Here is a 21,316-nt window from a genome sequence, read left to right on the forward strand (position 1 = left end):
TCTGTGAACACTTGTGCTATTCGTCCCTTGACAGAAGGAAGTAATGCCTACACTGCAAGACGGATCGCCCGGAGCTCCAAAAGGTTGATGTGGAGACCGGACTCTGCCAGAGGCCCCAGACCCCTGATTTCCACGTCTCCCAGATGGCTTCCCCATCCCAGGAGTGATGCGACCGTCACAAACGTGAACTCTGGTTGAGGAACGGAGAGAGACCTGTAGTTGACCCAATCCTGGTTTGTGAGCCACCACTGCAATTGACGTGCAGTCTCCTCCAAAATCTGGACGGCATCGGAAAGATTCCCCTGATCCTGCACCCACTGGAACTTCAGGCCCCACTGCAGAGCCTGCATATGCCACCAGGCATGATCCACCAGCAGGATGCAGGAGGCCATCAAACCCAGCAGCCTCAGGGTCATTCTCACCGAAATCCGGGATAGAGGCTGAAACATCGGTATCCTAGCCCGAATATCCCGGACACGCTACTCGGGAGGATAAGCCAGAAACTGCGCTGTATACAGAACTGCTCCGATGAAAAGGAGGTACTGAGAGGGAGTCAGGTGTGACTTTGGCACGTTGATAGTGAACCACAGCGAGTGCTGGAGGTCCACCGTTGTCTGGAGGTGGGAGACGGCAGCCTGGGGCAAGCATGCCTTCAACAGTCAGTCATCGAGATAGGGCAAGACTGGAACCCTTGATCTGCGCAGATGAGCTGCAACCACCGCCATCACTTTCGTTAACACCTGAGGGGCACTGGTAAGCACGGTAAACTGAAACTGCTCATGGCCTACCGTGTACCACAGGTAATGCCTGTGGGTTGGCAGGATGGGGATATGGAAATACACGTTCTGCAAGTCTAACGCTACCATCCACTCTCCGGTGTCGGGGGCAGACGGGACCTGAGCCAACATGAGCAATTTGAACTTCTCCTTCCAAAGGAATCAGTTGAGGGCCCTGAGGTCTAAGATAAGACACAGGCCTTTGTCCTTCTTGGGTAACTGAAAGTAGTGGGAGTACCAACCATGACCTACTTCTGGCACTGGGACCCTTCTAATAGCTCCTTTGGCCAAGAGAGCTGCAACGTCTTGGTGGAGAAGGGCCAAGTGATCCTCCGACATGTGATGAAAGGCTGGTGGCATGGAAGTAGTAGCCCCTTTGGACTATCTGCAAAACCCACCTGTCTGACGAGATGTTCTGCCAGTGGAGGAGGTAATGGTGAACCTTCCGCCACTGGCGGCCCTGAAAGGTTGGACTATGAGGGTTTGGAGGCTGCTGCAGGGGGAAGTGGGTGGCTGGTCTGCCCACTGGCCCCCAGACCTGTGTCACTGGGTCCCACATAGGCTGGGAAGCTTGCGCGAACCGGTGACTAGACTGGGTCGAATGTGGTGGGGCACCCCTCCCGTAGCCATCGAAAGGCAGACTGCGTGGGGCAAGAAGTTGCTGCGGGGCCCAAGGACCTAGCCTTCGATCTAGAATCCTTGAAACGCTTGAGCGAAGAGTCCGCCTTCTCACCAAACAAGCGACAGCCATCAAAGGACAACCCCAGAGAAACCAGACGTCCTCAACCAGGCATAGCGCCTCAAGGCTACTGACGTGGAAACCATTCTGCCCAGAGAGTGGCGGTGTCCAGCCCAAATCTAATGGTGAACTTAGCTGCGTCTCGATCCTCTGCCACTGCACTGGTGAGAATTGCCCGGGCACTGTGGCAGCACTTGTGCAACCGTATCTCACACCGTATGGGTATAACGGTCCAAGAGGCATGCGGTGTTTACCAACCACAGCACGAAGCTGGCAGAAGAAAACATTTTCTTCTCAAGGTGGTCCAGCTTCTTGGATTCCGTATCTGGGGAAGCAGTGGGGAATGCGCCCATTGCGGACAAGGCATGGACCACCAAGCTCTTGGGGGTAGGGTGTTAGGAGAGGAAAAGTGGGTCGCCTGGGGCCGGGCAGTGGCGTTGGGCAGTTATCCTGTCCACAGGAGCGCCTGTGCTTGGCCTGGACCAACTGCCCAGAAGGACGTTGGTATGGGCTTCATTAAAAAGCAGAAGAGGCCAGAGCGCCTGTGCTTGGCCTGGACCAACTGCCCAGAAGGACGTTGGTAAGGGCTTCATTAAAAATCAGAAGAGGCCGCTACTGGTTGAAGCACCTCTGTCAGGAGGTTAGTCCTGACTGCCATCGTAGGAAGCTCCAGGCCCATGGTCTCAGCCGCCCTACGCAACACCACTGCATACAAAGCTCACTCCCCCATAGCCGCGGTAGGGGGAAATAGAATGCCAAGGTATGGGGAGGTATCCAAACCACTGGCATCACCAAGTTCCTCCCGCCTGTCCGGCTCTTCAAGCTGATCAGCCAACAGACCTCTCCCAGTCCTCCTCACCCTCCTCCGGTTGCCACTCAGGGCAGAAGGGAACACCAGGCTTGAACAGCGATATAAACATACCTGCCGGTGCCGATGTTGGTCCGGCGCTGTGTCGAACTCGGGGGTGAGGCTGGGGTCGGCACCGGTAGCGCCGTCATTGGAATCGGTGCTGTGTCGAACTCGGGGGTGAGGCTGGGGTCGGCACCGGTAGTGCCGTCATTGGAATCGGTGCCGGGGACAGTACCATGAGGTCGACCGGCGTCATTCCGATCCAGGCCTAGATCCTGGGGGCCCTCCGGAGCTGCAAGCATCGGAGGCCCAGGGCCCCCAGCTGGGTCCACGGGGGCCCAAAGGTGCTGGCGGAGTCGGCGTGCCCAAAGAAGCTGTGAAGCGCTTCGTAAAAGACTTGAAGCTGTGCAGGGGATGCTCCAGCTCTGGGAAAAGGAGGGAAGCACGTAGCCGTCCTAGAAGCAGGCTTCGAAGACTGAGCTAGAGCGCAACAACGCTCTAGGTCCTGCGTTGCACCGGCCGACGGACGGGGAGAAGACGAAGAGTGACTATGCTTCTTCGCCTTCTTCTTGTGCTTCAACTCGCCCGAAGAGTGCGAAGATTTCGATGACGAGTGGTGGTGGCTCAGTGACCGGTCCCGAGCCCTTCCTCTCAACCGGGACCTCGAATGACGCTGAGCAAACTGTCGGGCCTCCAACAGCTTTGGGGATTGCTCCCGCAAAGACTTCGGATTCATGGCCCAGCAGTCGGAGAACGACTTTGTGTCGTGGTCGCACTCCAGGCACAGAGGTACACTAGGTGCGGATCCATCACAGACATCAATTTGTGACAAGAGTCACAAGGCTTGAAGCCCGTCCGACAATGAGACATCCTCGTGCTACCAGGAGTCGGAGACTCAAAAAAGGCATTGACAAAAGCCAAAAAAGGTTTAGTCAAAAAGTGAATACGGGGCAAGCTCTCTCCGGATCTGTGCTGGCTGGTGCGAAAAAATAAAGAAGTTCGTCAGCCCACAGGGGCGTCGTCTAAATAGACACTGCGACGTCATCCTGGCGAGCAGGACGCGGACGACTGAAGCGGAGTCGAACACAGCTACCTACCGACGCGCAGCGGTATTGCTAAAGAAAAATCTCAGGATCTAGTCAGATCCCTGGGGGTAATTCTAAAGGGAAGGAATCTATAAGTACAGTCTCTTTCAAATATCCTGGACCAATTTATTAGTTGTTTTGGATTCATACTTAGTTCAAAAGTATCGAAAATGAAATCATAATTTGTACTATCCAGAAAAAGTTATATGTAAGATGACCTAAATTGAAGGAAAAGTAACACCTTCTGCCTCTTAACTGATTGTCCTTGTCCACCGAATTATGTCATAAGAGAGGCACAAGCAAACTTTGTTGCAAATGAAACATTTACACCTTAACAAGTATTCAAAAGTGATTTCAGATTGCCCACTATCCCTCAGTTTCTGCCCTTCTCTATTACCGGTTAATGATTACAGCATATACAAAATGGGGTGTGTTTGTGAATGTTGTCAAAGTTATAAATTAGCCGACTTTAATGAACCATTCATCTTGTCATAAAAGATGATCATGTTTGCAGTGTATTTTTTATGGTTACTTTAGTATAACTTAAGTTTAATTGTAGTACTTGTAATACCGATGCAAACAAACGAGTAACTTTCTATTTCTTTTCCTTATCTAGGTGAGGATGGAAAACGTGACTGTTCTAGGAGAGGATGTAATTGTGCACGATGAGTTGTACCTCAATGGGGCCAACGTCCTTCCACACAAGTCTATTTCGGAGTCTGTGCCAGAGCCACGCATCATTATGTAGAGGAGACTTATGGAAAGGGGTGGTGTTTAGATGACTGCTGGTGAAGGGGGAGACTGGGTGGCCTTAAAAGTGTTGAGAATTATTCTCCACAGTAACTCCTCCCACAGCTGCTTTAAAAGGGGTAAATATGGTTGGCTTTATTGAGGGATGAAATCAACCAAGACTGCTCGAAGGGTGGATAGATCCAGAAAAGTAGAATATTGATCATGGGTTCTAGGTCAAATCACTGTGTAACCAATCACAGAATTAGGGACTAGAGGAACATAGGTAAAGCGGTCTAAGGTAACAGTTTGAGAATGGGGACAGAAACTGATCTTGTGCATTGACAGCTGGCATTCTAATGAAGAGATTGCTGTTGATATGCATCATTCATGTACAAATGGTTTACTTTACTAGAGTGGTCTCTCTAGTTCACCAACGCCAGAGGGGATTACTTTCAGGCAGCTCTTTGATGTGCATTCAATGTCAAGAGTTGCTGTGTGGATCTACCCTATTTCTGTTAAATTTGATACTCCTACTTGTCACTGTTCTCAGACGTTTGATACACATCTCTTTCTTACAATACTTAAGAAATGTGTCCAACATGAATTGCTTTGAACTCATTGTGAAAAGATTACAACACCCTTGATGGGTAAGTGTTGTGTTTTGCCAGGATGACTGATTTGGCATGTTGCGCTCGAACAGTCTAGTATCTTACTCGTAGAGCCCCTCTTTTGGACATTTGACAAAGAAAGAGGTCGTCGGTGTTGCAGTTTTCTGCTCTTGATTTTAATCTTCAGTGGTGAGGGTGGCAGCTGGCCGAGAACAAAATTCCTTAAAATATTTTGTGAGCTCTTATACCCCATAAAGTTTAGAAGTGGTCTAATTTGGGTGCTGCTCTAGACATCTCTGCTGGAGATGTTTGAATAACATTGTGGAATTGGGCAGTGTGATTCTGTATGCTAGCTGCCCTCCGTTGCCTTTTAGCACCCACAATCTTGATTGAACTTGACAACTTAAAGTTTCGGCCATTCCTTATGTGTCTTGGCTAAATGTTGCTACCAAACCTGCTGCCTTGATTTCAGTATACACAGAAGCTGTTCGCTGGAGGCATTTGCACTAATAAGATAGATTTTATTTGACTGTCTCGTCCTTATCCTGCCGAATTACAGAAAACAACATCAGCAAGATGCTGGGGCAATAGGAACATACATGTAAATATGATTACATGTTTTTATGTACATTTGAGAAAATATTAAATATTTTTTAAAAATTGTTATGCCTATAGTCTGTTATTAGAGTGCCTGTTTCACTTCACTGCGTAAATCCTACCAACAGATATAAGCTGCATACAATTACACAATTTACCTGATCATCAAGAGTTTGCAAATACAGCAGCATTAAACTCAGACCACGCATTAATACATATAAGCTAGATTGACCAGGCAGGCAATGGCTGAAGCCCTCGTGGGTAAGGACTGTTGCTGAAAAAGGCCTCGTGTGATGCCAGTCATCCCACGCTTTGGCAAGGAGAGATTGTAAGTACACAAAGACAGGAAAAAGAGCCTTTGTAACAACATGCTTGGTCTGAATGATTCCCTCGAGTTCTGTGTTGATCGATCATTAGACATTAACAAAAGAGACTAAAGACGTTTTCTTTGTTGGATAAATAATTTAATGTGTTTGATCAGTGCCTGTAAAGTTTTTCAAATACAGGTTAAGTCTGGTGCTTTAACAAATACATTTATAATTACACGTTGTGTCACTGTACAACATCACATACCTGAGTCACCACACCCTTTTTTGTCTCTTTACTGAAAACACAAATGGAAACCAGGAAAACCTGCAACTCCTTTCCAATGTACACTAAGTCGCTTTTTTATGCCGGTAGTCTATATATCTTTTACCCTCCCACTTAATGATTCCCCTGGTTAGCACACTTTCTGTCGATAATTCATCTAACTTGAGACCCCTGGGGCCAAGAATATCCAGGGGGACTTAATAAGAACAAGCCCATGGAGGAGTGAGTTTCAAGAATGGTTTCACGAAATGCGCAGCACACCCATGATGCAATAACTGTCATTAGAAGATGATTAAAAAAATGAAAGATTAAAAATTGTCACGGTCATCGACATACTTTTTCCCGATCTTTGGACAATCAATATTCTCAAAAGGTTCTAAAAAGTGTTTTCTCTTACATCCAAATGATTACCCACTGCATATGGCACACCGATCAGTCATTCAATGCTTTTCTGATAAAATTAAAACCATCTTAATTATTTCCTATCTGGGCTGGCACAGAAAGCCATCGGCTCTTACAGAACTCCTGCACTGCGGGGAGGCTGGATGAGTCGGTGGTACCAAATGATGCAAAGTTCATAAAAACTCATACTTTAGTAATTAACCCTGTATTCTTTTTGCACTTCATCTGTACACGTGTTCCGCTTTTAGACAGACACCTCTGTGTGTCTTATCAAAAAGAACTAGCCAAATATAGTATCGCGTTTAGGCTTTGTCAGCGACAGATAGGAAGAGACCAAGCCTGTGGCTAACGCCTTCAAAGTACCAGGGCATGGGTGCCTCTCCAGTTTCTGTTATTTAACTGCATAAATAATAAACTGCAGAAGGTGGATGACATACTGGGTAGGTGTGTCTTGCTTTTAGAATCAAAATACAACTCTGCTTTAAAAAGCAACATGCTCTGTCAGTGTTCTTAGTGCCCGGAGCTGAGCACATGTAGGAGTGGTTCCCTGCTTGTGACTATTCACCTTGTGCAGTTGTTCGAGTGACGGTCATCGGTTGTCTTTTGTCAATGGTACTCCTTTTGTCTGCCTGACAGAGAAGCCCCAAGAACCGGAAGGCTTGCCTTGGGCTTTGTCACATGGAACTAGAGTTCTGTTGGAGACTGCTTTCTTTGCTTGCTGACAGCTCCTGCATGCACCGCTAAATCTCCAGAGAAGCACTTATGACTGATCAGGCACATGCATAAAACATATCACCTTTCTAACCTCTGCTGAAGAAAGACCAACACCTCTTACAACATAGTAGTGCTGTCTGCTGCGTTTCCTGGTGAATTGCTCTATGTGAAAGTGCCTGAGAATATTAGTCTTAATGGGGTCTAGCAGTACCTTACTTTCAGCACTGTTTTTAGGTTAAACAGTTATCAGGTAGGTATTTCCTGTAGTCAAATGATCCTCTGGTACTTGATTGGACCAGTCAGGACATCTGCCTCAAAGTGGAGAAACCTAGATAAATAAGTTGTTTCCATGGCACGCTGATAAACCAAGAATAAAAGACAGAACTGCCAGCACAGACCGTTGCATAAACTGCAACTTAATCTAAAACTGCCCTCTACCTGAACAGAAGTAAGATTCAGATTATCAGCCCATACTGATCATTGCTTGTACCTTCTGAAGTTTGCAGAACGAAAGCTATTTAGTAGTGCCCCCAATCTATCCATATGGTATTCCTAGCCAACAGAGCACTGAAAATAAATAACCTGAGTTACTATGCAATATGCTGGCCCAGCTACATAAGCTTCGGGACAGGATATACTTAGAAATGCTTGGTTTCGATCTCTGACTGCAAAAGACAGAATTAGGAAATGTTAGACTAGCTGAAATTTGGCTTAAGAAGGGTGATTGTTAGGTGGCCTGAACCTCTTCTCTCTATACATGAATTATGTCTAAATTCAGCAAAGGAGGCAGCAGCAAATCATGCTCGAGGACCACATACCCTATGTCACAGTTTTAGGCGCTCTTTCACCTCCGGTAGTGACCACAAAGATGTATGACCCTAAACACTAAAAAGCCTCATTGTTATCAGGTGAAGGCACCTTTGGGATCACAAATATATTTCCCCATCAGTTTTCTTTATTGTTCAGAGCCTTGTGTTCAGTCTCTTGACAAAGGACTGTTTCAGAGTCAAGAGTAAACAACATAGATTGGTTCTTCTATGCTAAAGATTTGCCTTCACCATTCTTAGTCTGGCAGGATGAGTTCCAGCAAGTCGTTCGCCTGAATCAAAGGTTTTGCTCAAGTATAAGGTAGAACTATTCCTACCTCGACCATTGACAATGGCTGTTGTGATAACATTTGAATAAGACTGTGGAGCAATGAATTGTCCAAAAAGTTGGAATTGTATGTTTTAGGCTAGACTGAGAGCCAGATAATTCCTTGTAAGAAGCGATGTCAAAGGGACTATGCAGATTTTCTTTTTAAATCTAGGCTTCCCTGCCTCGGACCTCCAGATAGTGGAAGCCTGTGGGAGAAAAGGAAACAAATGCCACTAACTACTAACACACAATTAACATTCAATGCCACCCTTCTGGATAATTTGTATTAAATAGTCCCATTCTAAGGCTTTGAAGAAGCCATTCTTTGCTTTAATGGCTTACAGATGTGTACATGCACCCAAATAAAGATAAACATCGCTCCATAAGCCCAGCATGCGTTTCTCAATTGTGTTTGAGCTATGACAATCTTCATTTCATAGGATCTAAATAATCAATAAAATGTGTTCCAGTGGCCGAGATCTTGACCTGCGTTCTCCCTTTTGGAAAAGAAAAGGGAAACAGCAGGCATGCATAACATCTTCATAGATGATTGAGGGCATGAGGCTTGCATATGCCATTTTCTTTGGGGTTAAGTCTATAACTGAAAAAAAAACACTTAGGATATCTGGAAATCTATGGGATGGAATACACAAGAATTGATGATCTACGAATCCAGCATCCAAAAGAATGTATGCATGTGCATGCAAGCCATGAATAATTAAACAGTGTTTGTTTGCAGCCAACCCTGTGTTACTTCATGGCTATGTGATTCCCAATCCAAACTGTTTCCAATGAGTGGCATAATCCAATATTTATAGGCCATACTAAAACCTACACTAAGTCTGTTCATCCCAAAGGCCAACACATATGCCAATAACGGAACAAGTCAGAAGGATGGGGTTGAATGCGAAGCCTCATCACAAGAAGTCAATCAGCTCTATAGACAGAAAGGGCCTTGGAGCTGGGAGATCAAGATCGCAGACAACGTAGTACAGAATGGCAGTGGAAAAGACTGCATATCTAGTAGTACTGACGGGAAATAGGACCCACAGGGTCCTACTATCGAGAGAGCCAGATTATTTAAATCAACCACACACAAGCTTAAAAATAAAACAATACTTAGTAGCAACGTATTATGCCACCCCAAACCAGTGCAAAAACCCTTTGAGAAAAACGACTTGGCAGTAACCCAGTACTGCCATGCTTACCAAGTCTTATTAAAAACCTGCTGTGTCACTTTTAAAATGCTTTTGAAGAAGCTTACACACCATACATCAATATATCAAATGCACAATGGGTTTTTGCATAGAACATCAACAAGTCAAATGTATGCATCAAAATTCCGGAAGGACATTTTAGTCTCTTTTGGAGGACTGAAAAGATATAAACACAATGAAAGAATATATGTTCCAAATCGAATAAAATATCACAAGAACGTGGCACGTCTATTGGTGGTTAATATTTGGTTATTCTTGTCTCAATCAATTTCATTTGAATTGCACATCAGTTGTCATTTTTAGTGCGTTTGGTGAAAGAGAACTTTAGGTTTCCTTTGGACAGAGGTCGAAACTACATTCTGCTAAATTTTTCATTTAGTCTTCCCCTATGGCAATATTCAAGTGACATCATGCAAAACTCCATAAACTTTAGGCCATGCGCCTGAAAAATGGAACATGCCAACTGCATCATCTTTGGTGTTGGATATTTTAAAACCCAGCACCAAATGCTAGAATAAATACGTACAATTCAAAATTCAGAAGAAATTCATAAAGTGAAGTGGTGAGTTGCTTATCTTGCTCAGTGTGGCTGTTGGCCTCGCCAGTATTAAATCCGATTATGAAGCGTACCAAAAAATGAAGGAAGATAAATATTCTTTAAAAAAATACATATCACAGAGACACAAGATAATCTAAAGCTTCAAGTCACTCAAAACATTCTGTCCATCAAGGTAAGGTTTATCATTGAAATAAATATGGCTTAGGCTCAGTCCTGCAGTATTTTATGTAGATGCAGTATGAGAGTTCGGATATGGGTGAGGACGGCCATTATAAACATACTTGAACATGGGGTGGGGTAACACTACATTTTAGTGTGCAATGATCTGTGAATCAAAGCCAGAAAAACAAAGATAAGTACCAGTTGGCTTAGGTGTGAAATGTGAATCTTGTTTCAATACTCAACAGACGTCAGTGCATTACAGAGATTGTAAACGCGCTCTCTGGACACATTGGCCACCACAAACCCTCTGTTCACATTAAAATACCAGCTTTACATAAGAAATCACAAACAGTGCTGGGGAGGCTCCTTGGATAGGCACTAGTTGGTGGCTGGCTTCTCGTAGTCCTCCACACCTACTATGGTGGCTTTGCAAAAGAAGCAATCTTTGTTGTTCATGAGATGCTGATTGATGCAAGCCCTACAAGGAAAACATAACATTTTAAGATCAATTAAAAGAGGAATACAACCTTTAAAAGACGTGTATCTGAATCTAAAATGATATTGTTGTACAGCTGTGCCCATATTCAAAAACTCCACTTCAATAACTCTTTCTTTTTCTCATGGCTGTCTGTCTTCCTGCAGATTACTGTTCTGTAGAAATATCATCAGAATGGTACTACAGTGTTTTCAGCTATGCCACACAGGAGCCAAGAGCTGAGCTACATGGGCAAGTTGCAAGCTCCATATATGCACCGTCTGAGTTGGTGACATCAGTTAAATCTCTAGACAAAACATTACGAAGGCAAGAGAAAGATGAAGCTAAAAGAAACATGCAATGGCAAAAGCTACAGGTCACTCCTTTCAGACGTACTGACTTTGCCAACTGACTTTTAGCAATGCTGTACAGCATAAACCAGAAGCCGTGCAGCACGATGAAAAAAATCACAATAAAAAGGTATGTGCCATTTTGTAGGGACACACATGCTCCATTACTAAGAAAGATTGGTTAAAAAGCACAAGTTACTACATGTGTAAGAGACATTAGTTGGTGATAGATTCCTTACCTTAGAATATCCCCAGGCGTCAGACTGGATCTGGAAAGTTTTGGCTTAGCAGGACCCCTGCACGTCAGTAGGTGGCGTCCTCCGGCTCAACGTCCGTCACTGGCGTCGTCGGCGCCGAGATGACGTCACGGAGAGTACTTAGGCGCCACCCATGCGCGCTGACATCAGTTCTGTACACGACTTTCCACGCCACGAACGCAGGGCCCTGCAAGATACTGACCATTGGTACATAAAAACTAGGGCCCTGAAAGGGATGACCGTAACCCTAGTAATCAGTCTGCAGAATGGGGAGGATGGGTGGGGCGGTAAGGAATCTATCACCAACTAATGTCTCTTACAGATATACAGATATATGGTTACACAAGTAGTAACTTGTGCATCTCAAAGAGACACGTTAGTGATAGATTCCTTACCTTAGAATAGATAACCCGGTGGCCAGGATGGCGTCCGAGTAAGACGCTTTCTCGGGTCTCTCCGGCGCCGAGCCGAACAAAGCTACTTACAGCACGATCCTGGTGTAGCTGCCCGGGTCCTGAAGGGTGGCGGAAGTGCCCCCAGCACAGCGGAGTGCAGCGGTGCCGCTAGAGGAGCGGTGTGACGCTGGGAACGCCTACCGGGATCCCTAGCCTTTGGGGCCTAAGAAGCACCGGCCTCCCGTGATCGGGGAGCCGGCTTGGTGAATGCGGCACTCGCGGTGCTTGGCGAGGCGCCGCCGGAACACGTCCAGCGCCTGCCGGCGGTGGGAGCGGAGCTCCTGCCGGCAGGGAAACGTGCCTGGGCTTTGGAGCCTTGTCGCAGAGGGCGGCGAGGACAGCCGGGAAGTAGCGGTGACTCCGGTGGCAGGACGGAGGAGGAGCGGTGAGAGCGCCGCGGAGCATCCGGACACGGCAGGCCACCGGCGGGTGGCGCAGTGCGGGGCCGGCGGAGAGGAGTGGAGCTACACGGGGCCCAGTACTGCTGGTGGAACGAGCGGTGCAGGGACGAGGACGGGGCCCAGCAGCGGTGTCGGCGGGGTGAGTGCCTCCCCAGGAAGGGCGGGAGCGGCCATACTGCCTGGGACGACGGGACCTGGCGCTACATACAACAGCTGCGGCGCTACTCTTGGCGGATAGGCGTGGGCTGGCTGGCCGTTTGAATTTGCCGCGTGGTGCCACGGCGACCTGCATCGCGATCCACGGCCAGTGTAGGTGGTGGAGGGCCGTCTGGACCGCGGACCCCGCCAGGGGGACGGATTGCTGGGGCCGGACTGCTGCACTCTTGCACTTGGGAACGTCTGGGTACATCAGAGCCTGACGCGGTCCCATTATAGTTCCCTTCCTGGAGGCCACGACGTGGACGGCGCTGATTGCGGAGTGGAGTGTGCCTGCATTGCCCTACCTAGCCCTACCTCCTAATCACGCGCAGTTAGCGGAGTGGAGTGTGCCTGCATTGCCCTACCTAGCCCTACCTCCTAATCACGCGCAGTTAGTTGTGGGGACCCCTAACCCCCCCACGTGTGGGCCGCCTGCCTTGGATCTGCCTTCCGTTGAGCCCTGGACAGTGAGGGGGCATCGTTTGAGCTGTCTGGGGGGAAGCGTTGCGGCTCGCGGGCCCCGCAGGCTCCCATAGCGTCTGCTACCTGTCGGATTGGGGTGGTCTGTCCTCCCGGTCTGCGTGCCACCAGCCGAGATGGCCAACGTGTCGCGAAAGGGGGGTCGTCAGGGTAAGGAGGGTGCCTCCAAGTCCTCTCAGCAGCCGGCATCCCCGGGGGCCAGTAGCTCGCAGAAGGTATCGGACGACGAGGCGCCAGCTACTAAGGCCTTCATGACCGAACTGTTTACATCCATCAAGGAGGATATTTCTGAGCTCCGGGCTCAATTGGCTTCTGACCTGAGGGAAGTGCGCAGGGACGTGGACGGCATTGGCGAGAGAGTGGCGACCCTGGAAGACCATGATCTGAGCATGGCTAACGATGTGCACCTGCTGCAACAAGATATCATCCGCCTCACTGAACAGAATCTGGACCTGCAGTTGCATACGGAGGACTTGGAAAATCGTTCCAGGAGGAACAACATCCGCATCCGGGCGGTGCCATGGGATGGCGAGGCGGGAGACCTGCGTGGCTACGTCCGGGACTTGTTTTTACAGATTTTGGATGAGGAGGAAGTGACGGAGATCGAGATGGACAGAGTACACAGAGTTGGTCTGCCTAGGCGCGGTGGGGGTCCCCCTCCTGACATCCTCGTCTGTGTTCATGACTTCCAACTCAAAGAACGTATTCTCCGCAAGGCCAGGGTCATCTCGTCTTTGCAATTCAGGGGCCATGCCCCTCAGCTATACCAGGACTTGGCAGCCTCCACCCTGCGGAAGAGGAGGGAGTTCCGCCCGGTGACTTCCTTCTTGAGAGAACGCAACATCTCCTATTCGTGGGGCCACCCTTTCAGGATCATCTTCCGATGGCAGAATCGGCTGGTACAGATTAACACTCTGCAGGTAGCAAAGGACCTTTTGGGTCTCCAGGATGACCCTCCTTCACAGGGAGCGACTGCTTCGCCGGCTCGGAGACGTCATCGCTCGTCCTCCTGGCATAGGGTGGGAGCCTCCCCAGACCGGCGGCGGCCGGACAGCGCTTCTAGTCAGCAGGAAAGGGTCGACGCAGTGGCTTCGGTGGCCTCAGCCACGCTGGCGGATCCGCAACTCGGCTCTGGAGCGGCATGATCCACCACGGTTTTGCATTGACCAGGTTCGGCGCCGGAGGGACTTCGGAGTTCGGTCTGGGGTATGGATGTACTTTTTGGGGAGACACCCCGGACCATGGCCGAAGGGGTTGATCCTTTGGCACCCCTGCTCCGCTTCCAGTTGGGAAGACCTCTCCGGAACCTTGGACTACTGGACTTGATGAGTATTCTGTTTCTCCTTTATGATTTCCAATCCTGTTGTTTGTTGTTCCCTTCCTTATGGGTAAGGTTTGGTGTTGGGGAGGATGGGGGTTCGGGGGCGGGGAGGCTCCGTGACTTGCGCTATGCTTGGTTTACTTGTCTGTTGGGGTGGGGTTGGGCTGGGGGTTGTTGGGGTCGATGGGGGGGGACCCGTGACGGGGGGCTGAAGGGGATGTTTGTGGTGTGTCTGCGGCTAAGTGCGTACTCTACTGTTGGAACTATTGTGCTGCGAATGATCGGGAAACTGCTAGGTGTCTGTTGCCTGAGGGCAGGGCTGAACGAGGGATGGATGGCACTTGGCACACTGAGAGCGACTTCTGGGGTGTATTTCCGTCATGCCGCTTAGTATAGGGACGTGGAATGTTAAGGGCTTGAATTCGCCACAGAAACGGCAGAGAGTACTGAAGTATGTGATGGATCATCAACTTGATGTGGTTGGACTGCAAGAAACCCACTTGGCTCGGAAGGATGAGTTGAGGCTCCGCCATAGGGCATACCCCATTGTGTACAGGTCCTCCGCAGCTACGAAGCACCGGGGGGTGGCGCTTCTGTTCAGAGCTTCGTTGCAGTTTCAACCGGTAGAGGTCCGACACGACAAGGAGGGCCGTTGGCTGATGGTTAAGGGGCACATTCAGGGCAGGCTGTGTACGTTTGTGGTGGTGTATATGCCCAATGCGGGTCAGAACAGGTATTTGCAAGAATTGCTGGTGAAGGTTGGGGACTTTGCGGGGGGACACTTATTCGTGCTGGGAGACTTTAATCTGGTGTGGGACAGGGACCTCGATAGCTCAGGGGGTCGTAGGGCGGACACGGGGGTCTTTTCGGAGGCCACGCAGCAGGGGGTGGGGGAGTTGGGTCTAGCAGACGGATGGCGCTTTTTCCACCCTTCCATGAAAGACTACACATTCTTTTCACACGTACACCACTCTTACTCCCGCTTGGATTACATTTTTCTTAGCCAGTCTCTACGGGGGAACATACTGGATGCCGCCATTCTCCCGATCTCGGTGTCGGACCACGGTCTCTTGGTGCTCACTCTTCGTTGGTCGCCACCCGACACCGCGAACCGGAAGTGGTACTTCCCGGCGTCGGTGGTTAGGGACGAGGTTTCTAACCAGGCCTTGCGCCTGGCCATCCGCGAATTTTTCGACTGCAATCCACCGTCGGATACCTCTCTGACGACTACGTGGGACGCCTTTAAGGCGACGATCAGGGGAACGTGCTTGGGCCTCAATTCACAACTTAATACCCTGCGTAGAAAGGAACGGGACGCACTGGAAGCCGAGGTGCTTGAACTCGAGAGGGCTCATAAGCTCAATCCCTCGAGGGTGACCCTACGTCCACTTACGGCGGTTAGGGGCAAACTCAAGGCTCATTATGCGAATAGGGCCGAACTTACTCTCTTGCGCCTAGGGCGGCATTCGTACTCTAGTGGCAACAAGGTTGGCAGACACTTAGCCCGGCAATTGCGGGACAAGAGGGAACGGGAATACGTAGGGGGGATCAGAGACTCCACAGGTGCTCTTTGTCATAGTGACGGGGCGAAGGCGGACATATTTGGCCGCTTTTATGCCGAACTGTATAAGGGCGAGGAGCTGGATGCGACAGCACAGCGGGAGTTCTTGCAGCGCTTACCGCTTCCGCAAGTCTCCAGGGAGTGGAATGATTTGTTAGAGGCTCCGATCACGAGGGAGGAAGTCCTCTCAGCCATCCAAAAGCTGAAATTGCATAAAGCCCCCGGCCCGGATGGGTACACTGCTGTCTTCTATAAAACCTTCGCGACTGAGGTGTGTGATTTTTTAGTGGCCCTCTTCAACGACATGGCTGCGTCCGGAGTGAGTGCCGCGACTTTGGCGGAGGCGGTGATAACGGTCCTGCCGAAACCAGGGAAGGATCCTGAGCTCTGTTCATCCTTTCGCCCCATAGCCTTACTTAATATCGACGCGAAGTTGTATTCAGCGATCCTAGCAGGTCGTCTTCAGGACTTGTTACCGGCGATTGTTCATCCGGATCAGTCCGGATTTATCAAAGGCCGCCAGACGCACGACAATACGCGCAGGGTGATTCATCTCATCGAGAAGGCGAACAGGTTCCGCATTCCTGCGGTATTGGTGGGCCTGGATGCGGAGAAGGCCTTCGATCGTGTCGACTGGAGCTTTCTCTTTCACACGATGCAGGCGTTTGGGTTCTCCAACAGATTCCTCACTATGGTGAGGGCTAATTTCTGTAGCCCCCGATCGAGGGTGGCGGTGAACGGACACCTGTCGGCATTCTTCCAGCACTCGCGAGGTACCAGACAGGGGTGCCCCCTCTCTCCCTTATTGTTTGCGCTCAGCATTGAACCCTTGGCGATGGCGGTTCGGGAGCATGAGGGGGTGAAGGGCATTCCATTCACTGGGGAGCAGCACAAGATCTCTCTCTTTGCAGATGATGTTCTACTATCGGTGGCTGACCCCGCTAATTCTCTCCCATGCGTACGGGATATATTGCTGGCCTTCGAGGGAGTGGCCGGCTTTAAGGTGAACTACGGCAAATCTTACGTCCTGAATTTAACCTTATCACAAGCCGACGTTGCCCAGGTTACAACATCGACGCCACTGGCCTGGGCCTCGGGCTCGATACTTTACTTAGGAATCCACCTCACTCCTACGGTGGGGGGCTTATTTGCAGCCAACTTCCCACCCCTGCTGGCCAAGACGCGGGCTGAATTGGAGAAGTGGAAGCCCAAATTCCTGTCGTGGCTCGGTAGGGTACATGCCATTAAAATGGTCCTTCTCCCCAAATACTTGTATCTTTTTCAGGGCCTACCGATTCCATTGAGCACTTCATTTTTTAGACAGCTCCGGACATTGATCTTGAAATTTATCTGGCAGGGAGGTCGGGCTCGGCTGTCGTTTACACTCTTGCGACGGCTGCGAGATGACGGGGGGGTCGGCCTCCCCGATCTACATCTCTACTATAAAGCTGCCCAATTGAGAGTCATGGTAGAATGGTCACAGCAATTTTCCGACAAACATTGGTTGCATATGGACCGGAGCGTGACTGGCCGGTCCATTTGGGATCTGGCCTGGAAACCCAGGCGCGATCGCCCGGTGAACGCGTACATTAGTACGCCCACAGGGACCACACTGAAAGTATGGGATTCCCTGGCGGGGGACGAGCGATGGACGACCTTTCCGTCTCCATTCACTCCGTTACACCTTAACCCGGCGTTCCCGCCGGCACTAGCCGAGGGCCCCTTTGACGCATGGAGGGAGGGGGGGTGCCGAGCACTGCTCCATCTGTTCCACGGCTCTGAACCCCTGACATTTGAGAATTGCATGCGAGACTACCAAGTGCTGCCAACCGAAAAATATAGGCATTTACAGCTGCTCCACTGGGCCACATCGCCGGGAGTTCGGGAGGCTGCCACGAGGCCTCCTTCTGAATTTGAGGCCTTTCTGCTGAAAACATCTACCATGAAGGGGGCTATCTCCTTTCTATACCGTTTGTTGCTTCGATCAGCCCTTTCCCCTAGACCGCGCTACATGGAACAATGGGAGGAGATGGTGGGGAGGGACATTACCGACGGAGAATGGACGGCGTTGTGGAAGGACATGACGCAATTTAACCACTCAATTCTCCTGCGGGAGGCTCATTTGAAGACGCTCACGCACTGGTATATGGTCCCCGCCCGACTTCGGCGTATCTACCCGGCCGTTTCGGATAGATGTTGGAGGGGGTGTGGGCTACTGGGGGACTTCCGCCATATTTGGTGGGATTGCCCGATCATCAAACCTTTTTGGGACGAGATTTTATCCCATATCAAAGATATTTTGCAGTATCCCATCGATAATTCTTTGGCTTTCGTACTCCTGGGCCTGAGGGATCCTGGCCTCGAGCATCAGACTCGCGCGGACAAGAAGATTCTATGGCTTTGCCTTGGCGCTGCCAAGCTCACACTGGCGGCGGCCTGGAAACGCAAGGAGGCACCGGCGATCTCACTTTGGCACGCTAGGCTATGGAGGCTCCTGAGTCTTGAGAGAATGGCGGACATCTTCCTAGGCAACTACAAAAACTTTAAGCACATATGGGGTCCCCTGGTGTCCTTCCTTTCTGCTGGTTTACCCTCGGCAGTGTGCCCGGCATCGTTGAGGACCCTACATTTGTTTCAGTTCTAAGTATGAGTGTTGCATGAGTGAGGGGTGAATGAGGCACCGTCACGGGTGGGAAGGGGGGGGGAGGTGGGAGGGAAGTTGAGTTTAGGTTCCGCTGTTGGGACGTTTGTGCCGCTGGGACGAGGCTTAGTTACATGGCTTTGGGACTTTGGAATTTCTACCGGCTGGACCAGAAGTATTCCCCGCATTGGGGTTACTTAAGAGACTACGTCCCTCCTGCAGATGCTGGAGCTTGGACTCTACTTGCTTCTCTTGCATTGCATTATTGCCTCGTCTTGCTTTATTGCTTCCCACTGTGTGGGATCATCTACGCACCCGATGCGGTACCTTTGTTTACTGTTTTTTCTCTGTGTATTGCAAAATAAAAAATTTTACAAAAAAAAAAGAATAGATAACCCAGCAATACCAACCCCGGTGGTGGGTCTGCGAACAAGATTACACCAGAAAGTAACAAGGCACAGAACGGCCAAAGAAGCTGTCTCTCCGGACAGGACTGTCAAGGCATTAGTGCTTTGTAAACATGTGCAGCGAGGCCCACGTAGCTGCCTGACTAATGTCCTGCAAGGGAACGCCGCGTCCCAAGGCATTAGTGGCTGCAGTTGCCCTGATCGAATGGGCACGCAGCCCCACAGGAGGCTCCTTCTTGGCCAAGGAGTAACATGCTTCGATGCACAAAACGACCCACCGGGAAATGGTCCGTTTGTGCACAGCCCGACCTTTTTTGGCACCCACGTAGCCAACAAAGAGTTGATCATCCACCCGGAACTGTTGTGTACGCTGCAGATAGAAAGCAAGCGCACGTTTGGGTCCATACGGTGGAGCCTCTCCTCCTCCCTGGAAGGATGCAGAGGCGGAAAGAAGGTGGGCAAAGTGATGGTCTGCCAGATGTGGAAGGGCGTGACAACCTTTGGCAAGAAAAAAGGACGGGTCCTTAAAACCACTTTGTCCGGATGAACAGAAAGGAAAGGAGGTTTAGAAGAAAGAGCCTGGAGCTCACTCACTCTTCTGGCAGAGGTGATAGCTACCAGGAAAGCAGTCTTTAGAGTAAGAAGACGCTAGGGACAGTTATGAAGGGGCTCAAAATGAGCGCACATCAGGTAAGTCAAGACAAGATTCAAGTCCCACTGAGGTATTATAAAAGGCACGGGAGGAAACGTGTTCGTAATGCCTTTGAGGAAACAGTTAACAACCAGGGACTTAAAAAGAGAAGGCGGATCAGGAAGCCTTAGAAAGGCGGAGATGGCAGAAAGATAACCTTTGATAGTGCCCAGAGCAGAGCCCTGCTGGGCCAAAGACAGAAGAAACAGTAGAACCTCAGAAAGAGGGGCAGAAAGGTGATCCACAGCCTTTGCTGTGCACCATGCCACAAATTTGTTCCATCGGCAGGCGTATACCGGTTTAGTGGAGGGACGCCTGGCTGCCAGAATGACATTACAGACTTCGGGAGGAAGGTCAAAAGTCGTCAACTGTCACCGCTCAATCTCCACGCATGGAGGTGGAGGCTGGACAGGTTCGGGTGAAGGACCGTCCCCTGCTGCTGCGACAGAAGATCCTCCCGAAGAGGCAGACGGTTCAGGGGATCGATGCTCATACTGAGTAGCTCAGGATACCATACTCTTCGAGCCCAGTCCGGAGCCACAAGAATGACTTAGGCCTTCAGCACTCTGGGCAGAAGCGGTATAGGCGGAAAGGTGTACAACAGACCGCAGCTCCACTCGAGCCAAAAAGCGTCTCCAAGCGAGTGCCGCCTTGGAAATTTCAACACTCAGAACTGATGACATAGCACGTTCTCTTCGGTGGCGAATAGATCTAACCAGGGCTCTCCCCACTGCTGAAAGAGACCCTGCACCACATCCGAGTTCAGACACCATTCGTGATCCATCATGCACCGGGCAGCTGAGTTTGTCCGCCCTGGCGTTCAGAGAACCTGCCGGGTGTTAAACCACCAAGGTAATGCCTTGATGTTCCAGCCATGTCCAGAGGCGCAGAACCTCCTGACACAGGGTCCACGACCCCACCCCGCCCTGTTTGTTGCAATCCACATGGCAGTGGTGTTATCCGTGAACACCTGCACTACACATCACCGGACAGAGGGAAGGAATGCCTTCAGTGCAAGTCGGATTGCCCACAGCTCCAGAAGGTTGATATGCAGCCGGGACTCCGCCGGAGACCAGAGGCCTCTGAGCTACGCCTCTCCCAGGTGGCCTCCCCATCCCAGGAGGGACGCATCCGTCACTACTGTGTGCTCCGGTTGGGAAACGGAGAGGGATCTGCCATTGACCCAATCGCGATATGCGAGCCACCACTGCAAGTATTGTGCAGTGCCCTCTGAGATCTGGACAGGATCTGACAAGTTGCCCCGATGCTGCGTTCACTAGAACTTCAGGTCCCACTGCAGAGCCCGCATATGCCATCAGGCATGTTGCACTAACAGGATGCAGGAGGCCATCAGGCCCAGGAGCCGGAGGGTCATCCGGACTGAAACCCGGGATAAAGGCTGAAAGATCGGAATCATAGGCTGAATATCCCGAACTCGCTGCTAGGGAGGATAAACCCGAAACAGCGTTGAATTCAGAACCGCTCCGATGAAGGGGAGCTTATGAGGGACTCAGGTGCGACTTCAGCACGTTGATGGAGAACCCCAGCAAATGCAGGAGGTCGGCTGTAGTCTGAAGGTGGGTGACTACTTCTTGGGGTGAGCCGCCTTCAACAACCAGTCATTGAAGTAGGGGAAGACTGACACCCCTGACCTGTGCAGATGAGCTGCGACCACTGCCATCACTTCCGTGAACACCCGAGGGTCGCTGGTAAGGCCGAAGGGGAGCACGGCAAACTGAAAATGCTCCTACCCTACTGTGAACCACAGGTAGCGCCGGTGGGCCGGCAGGATGGGCATGTGAAATTAAGTGTCCTGCAAGTCCAAGGCTGCCATCTAGTCTCCAGGGTCCAGGGCAGCCAGGACCTGAGCCAGAGTCAGCATCTTGAACTTCTCCTTCCAGAGGAAGCAG

The 21,316-nt window shown here is 50.3% G+C and overlaps 2 protein-coding genes across 4 annotated transcripts in view; one reads left to right on the forward strand and one right to left on the reverse strand.

Moving 5' to 3' along the window:
* Positions 1-5,452, forward strand: part of GMPPB (GDP-mannose pyrophosphorylase B) — a 185,588-nt gene extending 180,136 nt beyond the window's left edge. Inside the window, exon 10 of the mRNA XM_078661210.1 lies at positions 4,067-5,452. Coding sequence (XP_078517336.1) covers positions 4,067-4,198 — 132 coding nt within the window. The 3' untranslated portion in view covers positions 4,199-5,452. The remainder of the gene's footprint in view (positions 1-4,066) is intronic.
* A 377-nt stretch (positions 5,453-5,829) lies between these two features.
* Positions 5,830-21,316, reverse strand: part of RNF123 (ring finger protein 123) — a 1,600,675-nt gene continuing 1,585,188 nt past the window's right edge. For all 3 annotated transcript variants that reach the window (XM_078661207.1, XM_078661208.1, XM_078661206.1), the window contains exon 39: positions 5,830-10,647. In XM_078661207.1, the coding sequence (XP_078517333.1) occupies positions 10,548-10,647 (100 nt within the window). In that variant the 3' untranslated portion in view covers positions 5,830-10,547. The remainder of the gene's footprint in view (positions 10,648-21,316) is intronic.

This window comes from Lissotriton helveticus, chromosome 9 (assembly GCF_964261635.1).
Source record: "Lissotriton helveticus chromosome 9, aLisHel1.1, whole genome shotgun sequence".
NCBI lineage: Eukaryota > Metazoa > Chordata > Amphibia > Caudata > Salamandridae > Lissotriton > Lissotriton helveticus.